This window comes from Pelodiscus sinensis, chromosome 16 (assembly GCF_049634645.1).
Source record: "Pelodiscus sinensis isolate JC-2024 chromosome 16, ASM4963464v1, whole genome shotgun sequence".
NCBI lineage: Eukaryota > Metazoa > Chordata > Testudines > Trionychidae > Pelodiscus > Pelodiscus sinensis.
Window position 1 is genome coordinate 29012101 of NC_134726.1, and position 18460 is coordinate 29030560.

At 45.1% G+C, this 18460-nt stretch overlaps 1 protein-coding gene across 3 annotated transcripts in view; it reads right to left on the reverse strand.

Moving 5' to 3' along the window:
* TTYH3 (tweety family member 3) overlaps positions 1–18460 on the reverse strand; it is a 119642-nt gene that overhangs the window by 40372 nt on the left and 60810 nt on the right. For all 3 annotated transcript variants that reach the window (XR_012896185.1, XM_075899611.1, XM_075899612.1), the window contains exons 2-5: positions 14401–14570; positions 4222–4333; positions 2833–3053; positions 1913–2008 (exon numbers count right to left, since the gene is read on the reverse strand). Coding sequence is in view for 2 of the 3 variants with exons in the window: in XM_075899611.1 (XP_075755726.1) it covers positions 1913–2008; positions 2833–3053; positions 4222–4333; positions 14401–14570 (599 nt within the window). In the remaining variant the exon portion in view is untranslated. The remainder of the gene's footprint in view (positions 1–1912; positions 2009–2832; positions 3054–4221; positions 4334–14400; positions 14571–18460) is intronic.

Genomic DNA, 18460 nt, shown 5'->3' on the forward strand with positions numbered 1-18460 from the left:
AGTAATCAAAGTAGTCTACCAGTTATTTCAAAGGCCTCTGGTATCAACACAGTCTGTGTACACAAGTCAGAATATAATGGCCGTTTCATTTAAAAAAAAAGTAAGGGGGGCTGCTCATATTTGTGATTTACATTTTGACATACAATTGCCATTTAAGGTAAATTTAAAATCCTGATGATCCTAATGCACCGGGTAATAAACCAGAGAAGGGCTATATTAGTTTATTGTACTAACAGCTATAGCCCTGCAAATCCAGATATCTGCAGCTCATTTTTGCAGATACAAATTTTGGATCTAGAACCATGCAAATTTGCAAATATTTACGGATGATTTTTGCAGATGCGAAAACCAATTTTGTAACTGTACAGAGCTCTGACGACAGCAGAACCTCATCAATTCACAATAACTAGGAGACACAAAATAGATTATTGCATTTTGTTATTTATCAAATCAGTGCCAAATCTCCTCCCCCCCGCCTCCTCCCAAAAAACCCAAGGGAATTGCATAAAACCCCTATTTGGAGAAGTTTTGCTTTATGCATTGCATTATGTTAGGAATTTTATGTGGCATATTTCATAGAAGAAACAAAGGCTCAGCAATATAAAATTTCTGGATAGCACTCTACTACTCAGTTTGAGTTTTGTTCCACTTCTGGGCATAGTGGCTGTGAAAATCATCAGGTTTGTACATTAGCATTGTGACATTGTTAGGGAGCCTCTGTACACTTTGGCCGAACATGGCAATCTATTCACTATTGAGCATTTGGGGTCTTCATTGAAAAGGAGATCAGGAACTGTTTGGCTACAAGACCTACAACTGGCATTTCACCATCTTGCTTGACTGTAAAATATAGGTTCTTTATTCTGTGAACTTCCTTTGGAGAAATGCTTTCATTTCAAACTCTGGTTATAAAGAGTGAGTTTTCAATTTGAATTGCAGGTTTACCATCTGTGCATACATTTGTCATTTTGTCTCTTGTAACCTATCAGCTATGTAATAATCTTGCAGGAAACTAAAGGCTGAATAGACATTGCAATTGCTACCATGCTAGGGCATTGTGATGAAGACGGCCAAGAGGCCATCACATTTTCATGCTTATAAATACAGTGTGGTCTTAGCCAAATATGCACGATGAAAACTGTGTCAAGATGACGACCGAGGAATATTGGTTTTTTATACACACATCATGCCTAACATGGCAGAAATATCAGTAGTGGACAGGTGAATAAAGTTGACGCACAAAAATAGTTCTATCCTGACACCGCACAACTCCTGCTTTGCGCCAGTTTCAGGGGCTTTCACAAGTTTGAATAGTTTCATGTCTGCTAAAGTGCCACGGACAGAGGAAAGGTAACAACAAAGAAACACGCACACACGTGCTGGTAGTATATGGTTGGAGACTACATGCACAGTATTAATCACCAGGCTTAAATCCCTTGCCCACCAATATTCTGGAGCATCAGTGGAGTGAGTCTTCCTTTTAAAAAGCCATTTTAATTTCAAGTGGGGTGACAGTATTCTGCACTGCAGCTTTCCTACCTTGGGTAGGTGAGCCAGAAAGCAGTTATCAGGGCTAACTATTGAAAGCAAGGCACTCTCAGGAATAAACTCCTTGTCTCCGACATTAAAACAGATTGTCAAACAGATTAAGTGGTCTTCTGACAAGACAAAAAAAAAAAAAAAAAAGTCTTCCAATGAACGTATCCCAGATGATGTTCTACCCCTCTTCATGTAGAGGAGGCACCACAAAGCATAGCTCTGAGTGGTAAGCACACAATCTACCATTCATTGCTCTCAAATATTACTCAGTGGCCCATGAAAGGATCTGATGGCACAGTCTGAAAGACTCAACTAGCTAGTGTTAAGCCTCTGCCCATGTTTTTCCAAGCACTGTCTCAGTGTAAGAACTTACCCCAGGAGAATGGCCTTGGAATTTCTAATTAGTCCAAAGAGCACGAGCAAACAGATCAGGACATGAAACAGAAGTAGGCCCAGGTATCCCAGCCACCTGCAACATATGCAAACACAGATGGTAAGATGACAAAAATTGGTGTCTAGAGAATAGGTGAGCACACGAGAGAAATTTGGTGTTCTCCCACTCCTAGCAAATAAAAACACATTAAATGAACTGTGCTTCTCAGATCACATAGCCAGTCTATAGTAACAGAGCTAGCCAGCTGAGGACAACAGGCATGAGAAAGTGTTTGCAAGAGTGACCAAAGCATTATGTTCAATAGCAGGCTTCAAACTTAAAGGTGACTGGTCTATGCAGCTGGCAGAGGAATAAATACAACAGTCCAAGAAATTCAAACAGATATAGAACAAGAATGAACAAGAGCAATTCTGGACAGAGGGGACTCCTGGTGTAACTGCTAAGCACAGACTGTACCTATTCATTTCCCTCCCCAGTAGTGATGGTCAATTCTGTACATCTCCAAGGGCTGGTGGGTAAAGCAAGGCCTCTATCTTGGATGTGCTATAGTGCGTAGCAGGTCTTCATCTTTAGGACACCCAGGTAGCAGGGCAGCCAAGTGCAAAAGATAGCACCATGCCAGCACCAGTGTGAGCAGCACACCTTAATGGACTTTGCTTGCCAATAAAAGTCAAGTCACATCTCTGCTCTATTATGTTTTTAACAAAGCTCAGCACACTTTTGCACAGGGAAATAACCCCAATGAAGGTATGCCTAGAATGCCCACAGATTGGTCTAACAAGTTTACAGACCAGCTAGCTGGAAAACCATCAGACGTCTATTTGACCTGAAAAGACACAAGCTGTAGCATCTCTCCTTGCCTAACGTCCATCAACTGTACAGGCCAACATGTTGCACACCTGTACCAGTCATATAGATCGATCTGAACAGCCAGTTCTTCCAAAGACAGTTCCTCATTCTTCCAGAAAGGGATCTCTGTTGTTTGCCTGACCAAATCATCCAAGAGGCCCTGGAGTTTCTGGATGACGTGAAGGTAATCAGTGTGTTTTGTAAACGTCTCTTCAAGGATCTGCAGGTCTGGCTCCACTGTTTGGTTCAGGGCCACGGAAGTATCCAACACCTACGGATGAGACAGAAGAATGACAAAAGGAAAAAACCTACATACCTTGCATTTACAAAAAAGTCTGCCAGTCTAGAAAGGAGAGCAGGGAGGGTAAAGATAAGGAGTATCACTGCCAAAAAGTGAGGGACAATTTCTATGCTTGGGGACTGTATCTTCAAGGAGTCAACCTCAGATTCATTTGACACTGAAGATGGAGATCAGTCGCCCAAAGTAGCCTTAGAAAAGATTCAGCAGGGCTGGGCAAGCAAGAGAATAAGCTTATTTCCCTGCTTTTAATCAGGCTCCATTGCTTTACTTTTGGGATGAATTGTAAAGAAGTAGTCTCCTTGACAATTGTGACTAGTTGCTGTCTACTTGTGACTACAAGCCAGCATGCACTGAAAGACCACTGTGAATGTATACAGACTATGGCTGCAGAGAAGCAACAAAATGAAAGCCCCCTATAGCAGGGGTCTCAAACTCCTGGCCCACAGGCCATCCCCAGCCAGAGTGTTTGTGCGATCTGGCCCAGAACTCCCATCAGGGGAAGCAGAGTGCACTGGTGAGTGAACTCGCTCTACTGCGCTCTGCTTCCCTGCGGCTCCTGCTGCCACAGACGGTTGCAGGAGGGACATAACTTCTGCCTCTGCACCACACCAGCCTCCCAACATCCTTGGGGACGGGGTGCCATGGGGGAGAGCGAGACCCTGGCGGGATGGAATGAGGCATTGGGGCTGGTCACAGACAGCCTCCCCCAGCCCACTCGGAGTCCCAGGCCAGACTGTGCAATCGCCTCTGCTGTCCCACAGGCTGCGAGTTTGAGACCCCTCCCTTAGAGGAAACACTTGGGGAGGATAATACTGAAAAGCACCATATTTATTAACAGTACAATTTACTACTGAGCTACTGTTCAGTTACTGGGCAGCCGCCTCTTCTGAAGATGGAGGAGCGCCAATGTGAAGCCATTTTTAAACCACCCACAATCGTGAGAGAACACACTTGATGTAACATGTTTTATTTGCTTTAATATTTTTAGAAGCAAGAGAGACTGAAGAAATTATCTTCCCATTAACAGAAACAATGGCACACACTTCTCAATTCAGAAATTAACCAAAGACGGACAGACACACAGATGCAGATGTTTCCATCTGCCACACGCACCTCAGTTCCTCGCTTTTATACTTACCCGGTCCTGGACCCCAGCCACTGTGCGGTTTGCATGTCGCAGCGAGTAGGTCAGCCGGTGGACGCCATCACTGGTCTCCCCATTTCCATAGAAGCCAACAGCAATGCCAGCACTGCGAAAAAAAGAGCAGGAGTTATTCTGGGCAAGTTGCTGCTGCTTCTACCGCCACTCCTCCCCTCTCGCCAGGATTGCTCACAGGAGGAGAATAGCACCTTCAGCTCAGGAGTACTAACACTATCCCTATTCCCTTGGGGGGGGGGGGGGGAGATAAAAAAAATCATGCAGAATTGATGCAGTGAACCTGAAAATCAGACTTGATATGCTACACACAACTGTGGGCCCTGTTCAGTGCCTCTAGGCTTTGTGATGTGCACCTTCTCCTCCTGTAAGAAGGTGCACCAATCTGATGGTGTGCTGCAGCATCTGATGAAGATGCTGTATGCATGACATTAGAGAGCTCTCCTGACCAATGTTCCTTCTAATCTTTTCCATGGGCGGAATAAATATGCATGTGCAGCAAGGCATGTGTGAATGTGCATTACCAGTAAAAATTAAAAAAAAAAAAAAAAAAGCCAAGCTGTAGGCCCTCTGCTGATCAGCGTTTGAATCTTGCCTGAGCAGCCAAACATATGCACAGATTACAGGGAACACTGCTCCCGTCAGCATAAAAAACTCCCAAACATCTCTGAGCAGCAGAAGCTATGGTGGGAGAGTTTCTCCTACTGATGTGCATACAGCACTGCAAGCACTTTTCAGTTTGCCTCGTCACACAGGTGAGTGGTTTATTCATACCCTTGAGTGAGATAGGTGGCAGTTTAGTGTAGATGTAGTCTTACGATTGTAGAGAGCCCATGCCATAGACATCTGTGCATTAATTACTTTGTGCAAGATCCATTTCATTAGATCCCTTCCCCCATTCTGAAACTGCATGGGCATCTATTCTGGCCAGTCCTCCCATTAGAAACCTTGATGCTGTGAGGATTATAGTATTAAGATTGCAGAGCCCTGTACCCTACTGGGGCAAGAGTTTTTTTTTGGGGGGGGGGGGGGAGGGGAATCAATTTAATTTTTTTCTAAGCAAGATTGAACATTTAATTAGGAGTCTAACTCTTACTGAGGTCTCACCTCAGCTCCAGTCAGGCAGGCCCGTTTTCCAGTTTATCAAAATCATGATTGGTTCTTTTGGAATCCATTAACCCAAGGAGCCAGAGCATGCAGCCAAGGAACAGAAATGGAGATGGGAAAAACACCTCTCCCCCAAGTCAGTGACATCTCCTTGCTGTAGTCAAGACAATCACACTACTGAGAACACTCAAAGCGTCTTTCCATTCTTCCCTCCCCCAAAATCTATCTCCTCGGTTCATTCCCCAATAGGACAGATGGGGGAGTGGAACTGGACTAATTTAAGAAACAGATTACCTAAATTAGGGTAATTGTGTTTTTTGAACTTCCTAGTCCCATTTCAGATTTTGGGCCTTCACAAAGATTCTTGATGCTATGCTGGCCCTCAGGATAACCAGATTTGCTTGTTTCATTGGGATGTTTTTAGGTTTCTAGCTAATATTCATGCTAACCACTTAATTACTCTGCACCAACTTTCTGCCAATCTCCGGTTTACAGCCACTGCATGGAGTTATGATAGAGGTATAGGAAAGAAATACACCAAAAAAGGTTTCAGAACCAGTCAATATTGCTCTTGTGTTGAGCAGAGGGGTCAGACAGACCGACAGACAGACACTAAGCACACCCTCCTCCTTCAGCATCTATTTGTTTAGTAAAAAGGAGATTGAGCATCCTGAACAGTAGGTATCTCAGGAATGGGCTTTGGGAAGGGATAATGGGCTTTTGCATGAGAATCTGTTCTGGCAAGTGTGTAGGGTTGCCAGGTGTCTGGTTTTGAACCGGACAGTCCAGTATTTGAGCTCTCTGTTCAGGAAAAGAATTGAGAAAATAAATGTCTGGTATTTTCTAAATAAGATGTAATGTAGATTGTGATGTAATGTCAAGTGCGTCCGGTATTTTTGTTGAAACCATCAGGCAACCAAGTGTGCCAGGCTGCCTTTTAGTGCAGATAAATCCATCTTCTGCTGCAGGAAGGTAGGCCCCTTCTCCTTCCCCTTCCCCTACCATTTCAAAAGGGATCAGCAAGACAATGCAACTGCAATGTAACTTGTTCTCATACAGGCAGAAAACCGGAAACAGATTACACACTGGAAGCAAAGCAGCTGCACAGGTCTGTCAGTCCCATGGATTTTCCCAGCAATCAGGGCTTCCATAAAATTATGAAGAACTTGTCCTGTAAAAGCCTCAGTCAAAAGGTTTTGCACAGAGTGAGCAACTGGCCTACATCTTGATCACTTCAGAAAGGCAGAAGTCTAATGACATTTTCAGTACTAATACAGGAAAGAGATTCAATTCCCATGAACACTTTTCCACAGAAGCACTTTCATCACATAAATGAAATTGGTAATTAAAGAAAACCCTCCAGATGCCTCCCTGCTGAAATTTCTCTCTCCAACTATAGCTGTAACTACAGGAGGAGCTGTAAGTACAGGACGAGCATTAGTCATAAGAACAGCCATACTGGGTCAGATCAGAGGTCTATCTAGCCCAGTATGCTATCTGCCGATAGAGGCCAATGCCAGAGGACCCAGAAGGAGGGAACACAACAGGGAACTGTCAAGTAATCCCTCTCCTGCACCCATTCCTAGCCTCTATCAGAGGCTAGGGACACCATTCCTACCCATCCTGGCTAATAGCCATTGATGGACCTAGCCTCCATGACTTTATTTAATTTTTTAACCCTGTTAAGAGTCCTTGTCTTCACTACCTCCTCTGGCAAGGAGTTCCACAGGTTGACTGTGCACTGTGTGAAGAAATACTTCCTTTTGTTGGTTTTAAACCTGCTACCTATTAGTTTCATTTGGTGACCCCTAGTTCTTATGTTATGGGAACAAGAAATAACTTTTCCTTACTCACTTTTTCCACACCAGTCATATCTCCCCTCATATCTCAGTTGCCTCTTTTGAAAGCTGAAAAGTCCCAGTCGTTTTAATCTCTTTTCATATGGGACTCATTCCAAACCCCTAATCCTTTTTGTTGCCTTTTCTGAACCTTTTCCACTGCCAATATATCTTTTTTGAGATGAGGCAAACATATCTGTACACAATCAAGACGTGGGCATACCACTGTTTCATAGAGGCAAAAAAATGTTCTCCGTCTTATTCTCTATCCTTTTTTTTAAATAATTCCTAATATTTGGTTTGCTTTTTTGACTGCTGCTGCACATTGAGTGGATGTTTTCAGAGAACTATCCACAATGACTCGAAGACCTCTTGCTTGAGGAGTTATGATTGGGACAAATTCAGCAATAAGTCATGAGCAAAGGGGATAAAAACCAATAGTACAGGGCTGCATCTTGTACTAGAAGACCCTTGGAGCCATGTCACTGCACTATGCACCTTATTCCCCACCAAACCCATGCTTAGTAGCTAAAGGAAGTAGCTGGGGGGGCGTGAAGAGGAGGAGGGGAGAAAAATCTGAGCAGCACACACATTTCCGGGAAGCGGAGAGCCTCTCGACTGTGTGTTGAGCAAGTGAGTCCATTCTAGGCCATTCTTCAGAATGAGGGAGCACACCCTAGATCCCTATGGTTTTTAATGGACCATGATACTGCAGCTGCATTAGAGTCACAGATGAGTTCAGAGCAGGAGTCAGCTGCCTGTTTGTCAGTTTTCTCTGCACGGCAGCAGCATTTTAATCAAAACAGATCAGTAACAGCACCCTTCAGCAGCAGCAGACACTTTATATTTAATAATGGGCACCTTATATTTAATACAGCCAGGTGTCTGAGCCAATTTTATTGCCTCATGTTCAGTTAAATGCTGACCACAGGAAGTTTGTCTCTTGCACAGCTGACCACCAGACACACAGCCATCAGAGGATTCCAGAGCTGCAGCTCTAGAACAATTGCAGTGGTTACTCTCTTCCTTCCCTGAAAAATGAGGCAAATGTTCACTCTAGGGATGTAAGAGTAGCCGATTAGCCGACTACTAGCATTCCTACTGTCTCTGATAGAGAGGCAGCAAGGAGGATGGCGGGGGAGAGGAGTAGGACCTGATGCTGGGGGAGCCATCTTAAGCCAGTCCTCCCCCCGCCCCCCCAGCACCATCTCCATGGTACCGCTTGTCTCCCCAGCCCCCTGTGCTGGGCCAGAGGAAATCTGCTCCACATAGCATCCCAAATCCTCACTGGGATCTCCCTCCCCCACTCCAATGGACAGGGGCTGATGCCACTGAAGCTCTGCAATTTAAAAAAAAAAAAAAAAATGCAGGAGGAGCCAGGGGACAGGTTGCCTAACTCCTACTGCCTTTTAAATTGCAGCGGGGTTTGGTCCTGATGCAAGCCTAGGCAGAGCCAGCTGCCTTCCTCTATTGACTAGTAAAATAACCTCATTTTAACATCCCTAGTTTACTCCAGGGCTGTGGTGTCCAACCAGTCCTGAAGCAGTAGCCACTCTAGCGGCTACTGCTATAGCGAACTAGACACACTCAACCTGCCAAAGACCCACTGGGCAAATAGACATGTGGCTAGTGGATAGCATGTTGGACACCACAGCTCAGCATCTCTCCCACTAAGAGTCAGCAATTCCATGGGAAGGAAAGCGATTAAAACTAGGGATGTAAAATCCCAGTTAAACCTAAGGTTTAACCAGTCACCTGATTAAGTGGACTACCACTGCTGCCTCTCTCCCCTCCCCTAGCTTCCCCCTCTGGGGCAGCAGGAGGCTTCCAACCCACCACAGAGCTGCTCTTGGGTACTGGTTAACCAGTACCTAGTAAGCATCACCCAGTTTGGATGATGCTTAAAATAGTAACTGGTTACTGTGTAATTAGGGCTATATGAATGGATATCAGGATTGAAGATCAAGGCAATTCAAATTAAAGATACTACTGAAGTCTGCAAGTCAAGATGCATGTCTTAGTGTCTCTGCTCCACAATGGACACATTAGTTACATCACCAACAAGCACTACTGAATCCTGTTTTTCCAAGAACCACCACTGAAATACACAAGCCCTTTTTACAGAAGCAAGATTCACAACAAAATGGCAGTTCCCTTTCCTACCCAGTGTTCTGAGGGAGAGAAGGAGAGAATAAGCTCTCTCAGGTCAGGAGAAAGCAGCTGGTGATTAGAAAGAAAAAAAAAGGGGGGGGAGGGGGGAGAAGGCCGCTGGGAAATTCTAACATATTGTAAACCCTGATGGCCTACAGCAAGCCAATGAATAGCTTTGCTTAAAAATAAAAAGTGTCTTACAGTGTCTTCATATAACCTAAGAATATTTAGTAATAACTACTAAGAATACACTGTGCGTATCATAGTAGCGGTTCTGTCCTGTAGGGTTGGAGGGGGGTGGCTCCCCCTCTCAGAGTCTTGTGACCTCAGAGGTCATAGGGCCATTCACTCAAATTTAGCTCCCACCACCACCAGCCTGTCACTGAGAGGAATGGCTGGGCCAAACTCGAGTAATATTGTATCCCCTGGCAGCAGACAGTAACACCAGGTCAAGGAGCAGAATCCAACCAGCTCTGTGGGAGGTCTGATTTCAACTGCCCATCTAAAACAGCCTCTAAGTCTCTCCACAGATGCAGAATGCACAACACTTCAAGCTGTGGAGGCGCCATACTCTTATAAAAAAAAAAAAAAAATGGGGCTCAAAGCAACTTATCCTGGGCACCCAAAAATGGTGAAAAAATTAGAAGCCACTTTTGAAACTATCTTAGCAGGCATTTGCCTGAAGTTTTATAGAAGCAGTAAGAGAGGGGTTGAGGCTAGGGATGTAAGTGGCTAGTCAAGTAGTCGACTATCCAATAAGCCTAGTCTTATCAGGTACTCAAGTGACTACTCGCTCCCCTCCACCCCCGTATTGGGCCGGGGAGGGGAGGGGTGGGAGGGACGAAAGCAGGAGCCAGGTCCTTTTAAGCCAGCTCCCTCCACCTCCCCTATGCTGCTATCTCTGTGGGAGGCAGAGTGAGAGTGAGCTCCACAAGCAGTGGGGTGAGGCAGGGGAATTGTGTATAACCATGAGGGTTAACCATGAGCCCAGGCCCATGGGTATACGTTCACATCCCTAATACAGGCAGTCCCCGGGTTACGTACAAGATAGGGACTGTAGGTTTGTTCTTAAGTTGAATCTGTATGTAAGTCGGAACTGGCGTCCAGATTCAGCCGCTGCTGAAACTGATCAGTTTCAACAGCGGCTGAATCTGGACGCCAGTTCTGACTTACATACAGATTCAACTTAAGAACCCCAGGCATCCCCAAGTCAGCTGCTGCTGAAACTGATCAGCGGCTGATTCCAGGAAGCCCGGGGCAGGGGCTTCCTGTAGTCAGCCACTGGTCATTTTCAGCAGCTGCTGACTTGGGGACACCTGGGGCAGAGCAGCTGGGGTGCTGCTGGGTTGGTCCAGTGGCACCCAGAGCGGCGCTACGGGACCAACCGGCAGCGCCCCAGCTGCTGTACCACAGGCGTCCGGAGCAAAGCCGCGGAGCACGGGGGCAGCGGGACAGCCCAGACGCGCCGTGGCTATCCTGCTGCCCTCGGGCTCCGTGGCTTTGCTCTGCTTTGCTCCCCGTCCCCCTGGTCTGCAGACCAGGGGGACGGGGAGCAAAGCGGCGGAACACGCGGGCAGCGGGACAGCCCAGACACGCCGTGGCTATCCTGCTGCCCTCGGGCTCCGCGGCTTTACTCTGCTCTGCTCCCCGTCCCCCAGGTCTGCAGACCAGGGGGAGGGGGAGCAGAGCAGAGCAGAGCGGTGGAACGTGCGGCCAGCTGACAGCCCAGACGCGTCTGGGCTGTCAGCTGGCCGCGCGTTCCGCCGCTTTGCTTCCTCTCCCTGGTCTGCTGGAGACCAGGGAGAGGAAGTGCCCCGTTCGTAACTGCGGATCCGACATAAGTCGGATCCGCGTAACTCGGGGACTGCCTGTACCCAGTGAACTAGTCTGGTTAGCCACACAAGTTAATTTGGAGCATCTATACCCATTAAGGTGAAGAACAAGCAAAGGGCTTCCTGTTATTGTTCTTTAGCCAGCCATAAATTCTTGTACTCCCATATCTAGCAGCAGGACACCTTAAAAAGAGGGAAACTTACCAGAGCTGCAGGTTGCAAAGCCAGTACTCATAGTTTAAGAGAAAGCAGCATCTAGACAGCACTTTCAATTACCACCAATGATTATGAACTACTGCTTCATGAGCTAGCCAGTTACCAATTCAGGAGGAGGGCAAATTTCAAACAAATGAAGAGACTAAAGAATTTTCCTGGAGGAGGAAGGAAAGAAGATATTGCTTGGACAAACAGTCAGATCTTTTCTGTAAGGACACATTCCTCCCAAATGACAGTTGGCATAACACCTAGAATATCAACAATTGAAGCAACTAGTTGAGATTTCAGAAGAGAATCTCTCCAGATTAGTGATATCACACTCCATGAAAACTCGTGTTTGAAAATAATTTTGGTACAAAGCCTTACCCTTTAACCTGCCTACTTTGGGAAGCACCAAACCTACAATATCTCCAGTCTCACCTTTCTACAGTTTAAAATCTTATTTCCACTGAAGCCTTGAGCAAAATCACTGCAAAACAACAGTTATCAAAGAGCCTGCAGCAGCACATTTATAAATAGCATCAATTAAAGCCCCTCTTATGAAAGGGCTAGGAACACAGGAATTATTCTCTAAAAACTATTATTTCCCCTTCCTGCAACACTCCACTCAATACATCTGTTTGAGCCCAGAAAGGCACAGTTGCTACCTGGACAGAAGCCACTGTGCGCCAAGACATCAGCCCTTTTCTAACATTTTGAAACTCAGCCTTTAAAAGTGAATCCATCCCCAGCTATCTAAACTCACAATACACAACACTGTTCTGCTTCACTGTGTTTGCTCCAGCACTTCAGAGTGTTTCTAGTCTTCGTCCTGTGCCTGAAAAGGTCAAATGTGAACATGTACAGAGTACGAGCTAATCCCTACTCAAGCAACTAAGCCCCTCATACACAGAATACTGCCCCTCCACCATGAATGCTCAGTCCAAGGAGCTATCTACCTCACCAGGTAAGGAGAAAGAGGGGGAAGAAACAAAGACACTTCCCCTCCCCATTTGCTTTCCTCAGAATTGAAGAATTCCCTGCAAGTTCAAACACCAGGAGAAATGCAAACTGATCCCAAAGCTCTCTAATGATTCTGCCAGGCTTCTAGCCTTTTGCAGTGCTTGTTCAACAGAAATGCACCTGATCAGTGAGTTCAGGACTGCATAAGTCAAAATTAAGGTCGGCTCTAACTTTGGTAGTTTTGCATGGTCAAGGAATTTTTTCCTAATGTCCAATCTAAACCTCCCCTGCTGCACTTTAAGCCCATTACTCCTTGTCCTGTCCTCAGAAACCAAGAGGAACAAATTTTCTCCTTCCTCCTTGTGACACCCTTTTAGATATTTGAAAACCGCTATCATGTCCCCCCTTAATCTTCTTTTTTCCAAACTAAACAAGCCCAGTTCATGAAGCCTGGCTTCATAGGTCATGTTCTCTAGACCTTTAATCATTCTTGTCGCTCTTCTCTGTACCCTTTCCAATTTCTCCACATCTTTCTTGAAATGTGGCGCCCAGAACTGGATACAGTACTCCAGCTGAGGCCTAACTAGTGCAGAGTAGAGCGGCAGAATGACTTCACGAGTTTTGCTTACAACACACCTGTTGATACAACCTAGAATCATATTTGCTTTTTTTGCAACAACATCACACTGTTGACTCATATTCAACTTGTGGTCCACTATGACCCCTAGATCCCTTTCCGCCATGCTCCTTCCTAGACAGTCGCTTCCCATCTTGTATGTATGGAACTGATTGTTCCTTCCTAAGTGGAGCACTTTGTATTTCTCTTTATTAAACCTCATCCTGTTTACCTCTGACCATTTCTCTCACTTGCTAAGGTCATTTTGAATTATGTCCCTATCCTCCAAAGAAGTTGCAACCCCACCCAGTTTGGTATCATCTGCAAACTTAATAAGTGTACTCTCTATCCCAATATCTACATCATCAATGAAGATATTGAACAGTACGGGTCCCAAAACAGACCCTTGCGGAACTCCACTTGTTATCCCTTTCCAGCAGGATTTAGCACCGTTAACAACAACTCTCTGACTACGGTTATCCAGCCAATTATGCACCCACCTTATCGTGGCCCTATCTAAGTTATATTTGCCTAATTTATCAATAAGAATATCATGCGAGACCGTATCAAATGCCTTACTAAAGTCTAGGTATATGACATCCACCGCTTCTCCCTTATCCACAAGGCTCGTTATCTTATCAAAGAAAGCTATCAGATTAGTTTGGCATGACTTGTTCTTCACAAACCCATGCTGGCTATTCCCTATCACTTTATTACCTTCCAAGTGTTTGCATATGATTTCCTTAATTACCTGCTCCATTATCTTCCCTGGGACAGACGTTAAACTGACCAGTCTGTAGTTTCCTGGGTTGTTCTTATTCCCCTTTTTATAGATGGGCACAATATTTGCCCTTTTCCAGTCTTCTGGAATCTCCCCTGTCTGCCATGATTTTTCAAAGATCATAGCTAAAGGTCCTCAAGGCAGTGTATCGGGCTTACAAAAGGGATTAAAAATGCAGAAGTGTGGAACGAGGACTGCAAGCGCTGGACACTATTTATATTGAAATACTGACTTCTTCCTAGTTCCAAGAGGTAGATCCATGCCTCTTGACCCTAAAACTACCTCATGTATTTACTTAGGGGAAACTGCTTCCAAAGTAAACCCCTGACTAGGCCTGATAATTTGAACTGCACCCATCTTTAGTAGTTCTTCAGGACAAGGTTCTTGTTTAACTGTTAGTAAATTGCAAGTCTTCTATTGTTATAGTCATCATAGCCCCTATACAGTAAGGTGTAGAACAGTCATCAGAAGAGTCTATGCTGGATTTTGAAGTTAGGAAAACACTTAAAAAAAAGAAGAGGAGGTTGTTTCCAACAATACTCTAACCAATATATTGAGTCACTGCCTCAGTAGCTGATGCTCAGCATATGTATCGTGTGGGAGGGATGCAGTGTAGGAAGTGGCAATGACAAAATAGGGGACATTAAATTTACCATGTAGACAAATGTAAAAACTCACCTGCAGACAAGGGTTGCTATGATAACACACCAAGCAGTGCAGCAGCAATCTGCATTTAAGTGCTCTTCACTTTTTCGATGGCGGCAGCACAGCCAGAATGAGTAGAACAGGAGAAAGAGGAGATCCAGAGCAAGGCAGGACAGAGCAACACCACCTAACAGCAACAAGGCCTGAGGGGGGGAAAAAATATCCAGTTACATCAGAAGTACCTCCATGGCATAAACACGTGACAGAGGATTTATACGAGCCCCAGGGATCCGTCAGTCATGGAATCCACCCCAGAAACACAATTTTTAGAAGACTAAGCATATTCATTATTTTTTTAGCCCTTGTAGTTAGACAAACTCCGTGCATCCTTTTGTGAATGTACGCTACAAATAACCAATGTGCTATTGTCTTCCTCAGTCTGTAAGTCACATGAATAAGTCAAGATTTGCCTTTAAACCAGAGCAGATATCAGTACTGAAACAGCTGGTCGAACTGTCTATCTACAAAGTTCCCCTCCCCCATTTCTGCTTTTACCTTAATCTTCATAAATAAAATATTCCCTCCAAAGTAAATGGTAGATAAACACAAAGACTAGAAATCCAAGTGCATGAATGTATTTGAAACAAAATGGTGGGATTTATTAGCCACACTTGAAATACCTTTTTTTTAGGGGGGGGGGGGGGGAGAAGAGGTACTTTAAAGCCTCCTCAATGCAGCAATATATTGAAGGTTCCAGCAGGGCCAGGATTCTCTCACATACATAACGTAACTAAATTGTTTTTGTCGAACACCAATTGAGACGTGACTACACATATGAAATGCTCAGTATCAGAAATAGTTTGTGTGCTTGTCTACTTCTATTCATGTCTATTGATTCCTTCAACAATACCTAATTAGAAACTGGAGTGAATGAAGTCAACTCCAAATTCATCAGAATCTCAGTGAAACAAAAAACAAGTCCTCCACTCAGAACATTCTAATAAATCCACAACTCTCTCCCACATTTATGTAATAAAAGAGATACTTCAGCTGATGGCATTTAATGGCTACCAACATCCAGATTCTATCCAGAAAGCAAACATCATTTTAAAATGGCTTTAATATCTGGAATGGAGCTCACTGATTTAATGCAAACCCAAAATTCTTAGTAGATGCCAACTTAAATATAGATCTGTATCAGTATAGGCAAAACAAAGGATTTTTAAATCAACGTGATTTCCCAGATCACTCTTCTCCCTTATTTTCTTGTACAATCCCACACCATATTACAAAGAGGGTTTAAAAAAAAATCAGATCTGTAATTAGGGATGTTAAATATTGGTTAATTGAATAGTCGAATAACCTCATGAATTCTTACTGGCTAGTCAACTAATCTATAGTCCCCAAGGATGGGGCCGGCAGAAGCACCGTGGGGTCTCAAGCAGGAGCTGGTTTGCAGCAGAGCAGGGTAGCAGTAGCCCTTTTCCGAAAGGCAGAAGGGGGGGGCGCGCGAAGGGTCTGAGCTCTTGGACCCAGCATGAGCTGGAACGGAGCTGGGTTGCCTGCCTACCTGGCTCCTAATACACTTGAAATGAAGAGCCACAGCGGGGGTAGGTCCCAGACCTGGCACGAGCCAAGACTGAGCCAAGCTGCTGGCCTATAACAAAAGATTTACTAGGAAGGGAGGAGGGGAGGGAAATGCATGTAGTCTATAGCATTAACCGATAACCTTTTGCTTATTGATTAATCAGTTAATCGACTACACTATTCTATCCCTAACTAACTCCTAGCTGATCAGACAACCGACCTGAGGAATATTGCAAGTACATGACATGTGGTTCTAAGCAAAGGCTCTTACACAATCGAATAAATACCAAGATCACATCTTCTTATAGCAGGGGTTGGAAATCATTTTTAATGGGAGGAGGGGGGCGCTCCAAGATTTTGGCAAGTGGTCAAGGGCCACAATTCTAACGAGGGACTGTGGGGTCTGGAGTTGGAGGTTTGGTCCAGAAGGGATCTTGGGGTAGGGGACTGGGATGCAGGAGGGGGCATGGGGTCTGACAGGGAGTTTGGGTGAAGGAGGGGGGTTGTGATCTGGGAAAGGGGCTTGGGGTGCAGGGTCAGGGAGGGGTATGAGTGCAGGAGAGGATTCTGGCCTGGGAGGGAGTTGTAACCTGGGAGAAGGGGGGAAAAGGGAGTAATAGAGGGTTTGGGTGGTAGCCTGGGGCAGGTATTTGAGGGGATAGAGGGGAGTAGGGTGCCAGAGGCAGGCTCTGGCTAGGAGGCGCTTGCCTAGGCGACTCCCAGCCGGCAGCCCTGCAGGAATCTGAGGCAGGCTCTCTACTGAAGTCTCAGTTGGCTGGCTGCTCCATGTGGGGTCTGATCTGGGCAGCGGGGAGGAGAGGGAGGGAAATGGCTTCACACTCTGTCCCTGACCTGAACAAAGTTTCTCAGTTCCTACTGGCTGGAAATTAGCCAATGGAAGCTGAGAGATTTTGCTGGGGGCTAGGAACAGCATGCAAAGTCTCCCTCCCTGGCAGTCCAGAGCAGAAAGCAGCCCGCTGTTTAATGAGTGAGCTATTCTCTGTGTAAGGGTTCCGGCGAGTGCTGGATCCAGTGGCTGGATCCAGTGGCTGGATCCAGTGGCTTGGCAGACTGGATCCGGCCCGCTGGCAACCTCTTGCCCACCCCTGGTCTTAGAGGGATGGTTCATAGATTTTTATTTTCTTTCCCAACCCTCCTTCTGTTTTATAGCTTTTCCCCCCAGCTAGGCTAGTGGACTGAGAAGTCTTGCAAACTGCACAGTTCAGCGTCCCTCCAGTCAAGCAAATGTCAGTGTTGACAGAACTTAGTGCCTGTCAACCATACATCATGAGATTTGCAGCAGTTTACAGCTTGCCTGTTGGATCACAGACAGCCCTCACCACAATCTTGAAACCATGCTTTGAAAATAAATCTATAGCATTTACCAGAAAACCAAACACATACCACTGCTGCACTTAATAAATGGATACCTCGCAAGATAGCACCGATAGATACACATGCATGGCTGAAGTTAAAGAGGGATGGAGAGTTCCATCCCCTGCAGTTGAACAGAGTTTCTGAAGAAAGAGGGGCTTTTAACAGGCCAGCTGTAATCCCACTTCTCAAGGCTAGCCCTACCAGCACACGACTAAAAGCACTTCCCCTACTAAGATTCCTTCATAACACCTTAGGGATGGTCCCAGGAAAATTGCATATCAACAACATTCAATGGATACACTCAGGGGAGCCATTACTCCTGGAGACAGGAGCCTCACTAATAATCCACCCTTTTCTAAGCCACCATAGTCTCTCTTCAGAGGTGAAAGGTTGCATGCTGAGCTGCAGCATGAACAAATACTACCTTCCCCCATAAGAAAGAGTGGGTGAGACAGGAACCAAACCAAAAGTCAGGATTGTGAAGTGACGTTTGAATTAGTTGCACTGTACATATTCACTGGAATGAGACTTGTCTGTCTCTAGGACAGCGATCAGCAACCTTTTCAAAATGAAGATCCAAACTGCATCAAGCTTCAGAACAAGTGGGCAACAAAGAGCCAAGATAAGAATGTCTCTTTGCATGACTCAAAAAAATATACAACTTAATATTACTAATAATGGACATGATGATAAATAGCATAAATGAAACACTGTACTCCAGGACTTTACTGGGACTTCTGCAGCTGCATATTTTCACACATTTCTTTGACCAGTTATGATGTAAACTTCCAATTCAGCTTTATGCATGCAGACTATCAATCTTGAGTGCAAATTACCTTTCATGCAACTCAAATGAAAGAAAGCCTGCTTACACATACAGGTGGAGCCAAACATTGACAGCAAGGCCAAGATGACACACTTCATGGTACTGATGTGACTCTTTCCAAAAGTGCAGAGTCAGATCATCATTGTGCTCCAATTTCTTCATGTCAGTCTGTTTGTGCAGTTTTGCCAATTCTGCACATTGTCAAGCAAGGAATTCTAAAACAGAATTCAGCTTGACAAATTTTTCCACCCCAATATCTGACTCCCAATATCCAAATCTCTGACAGGTGCCTTGAATGATTGT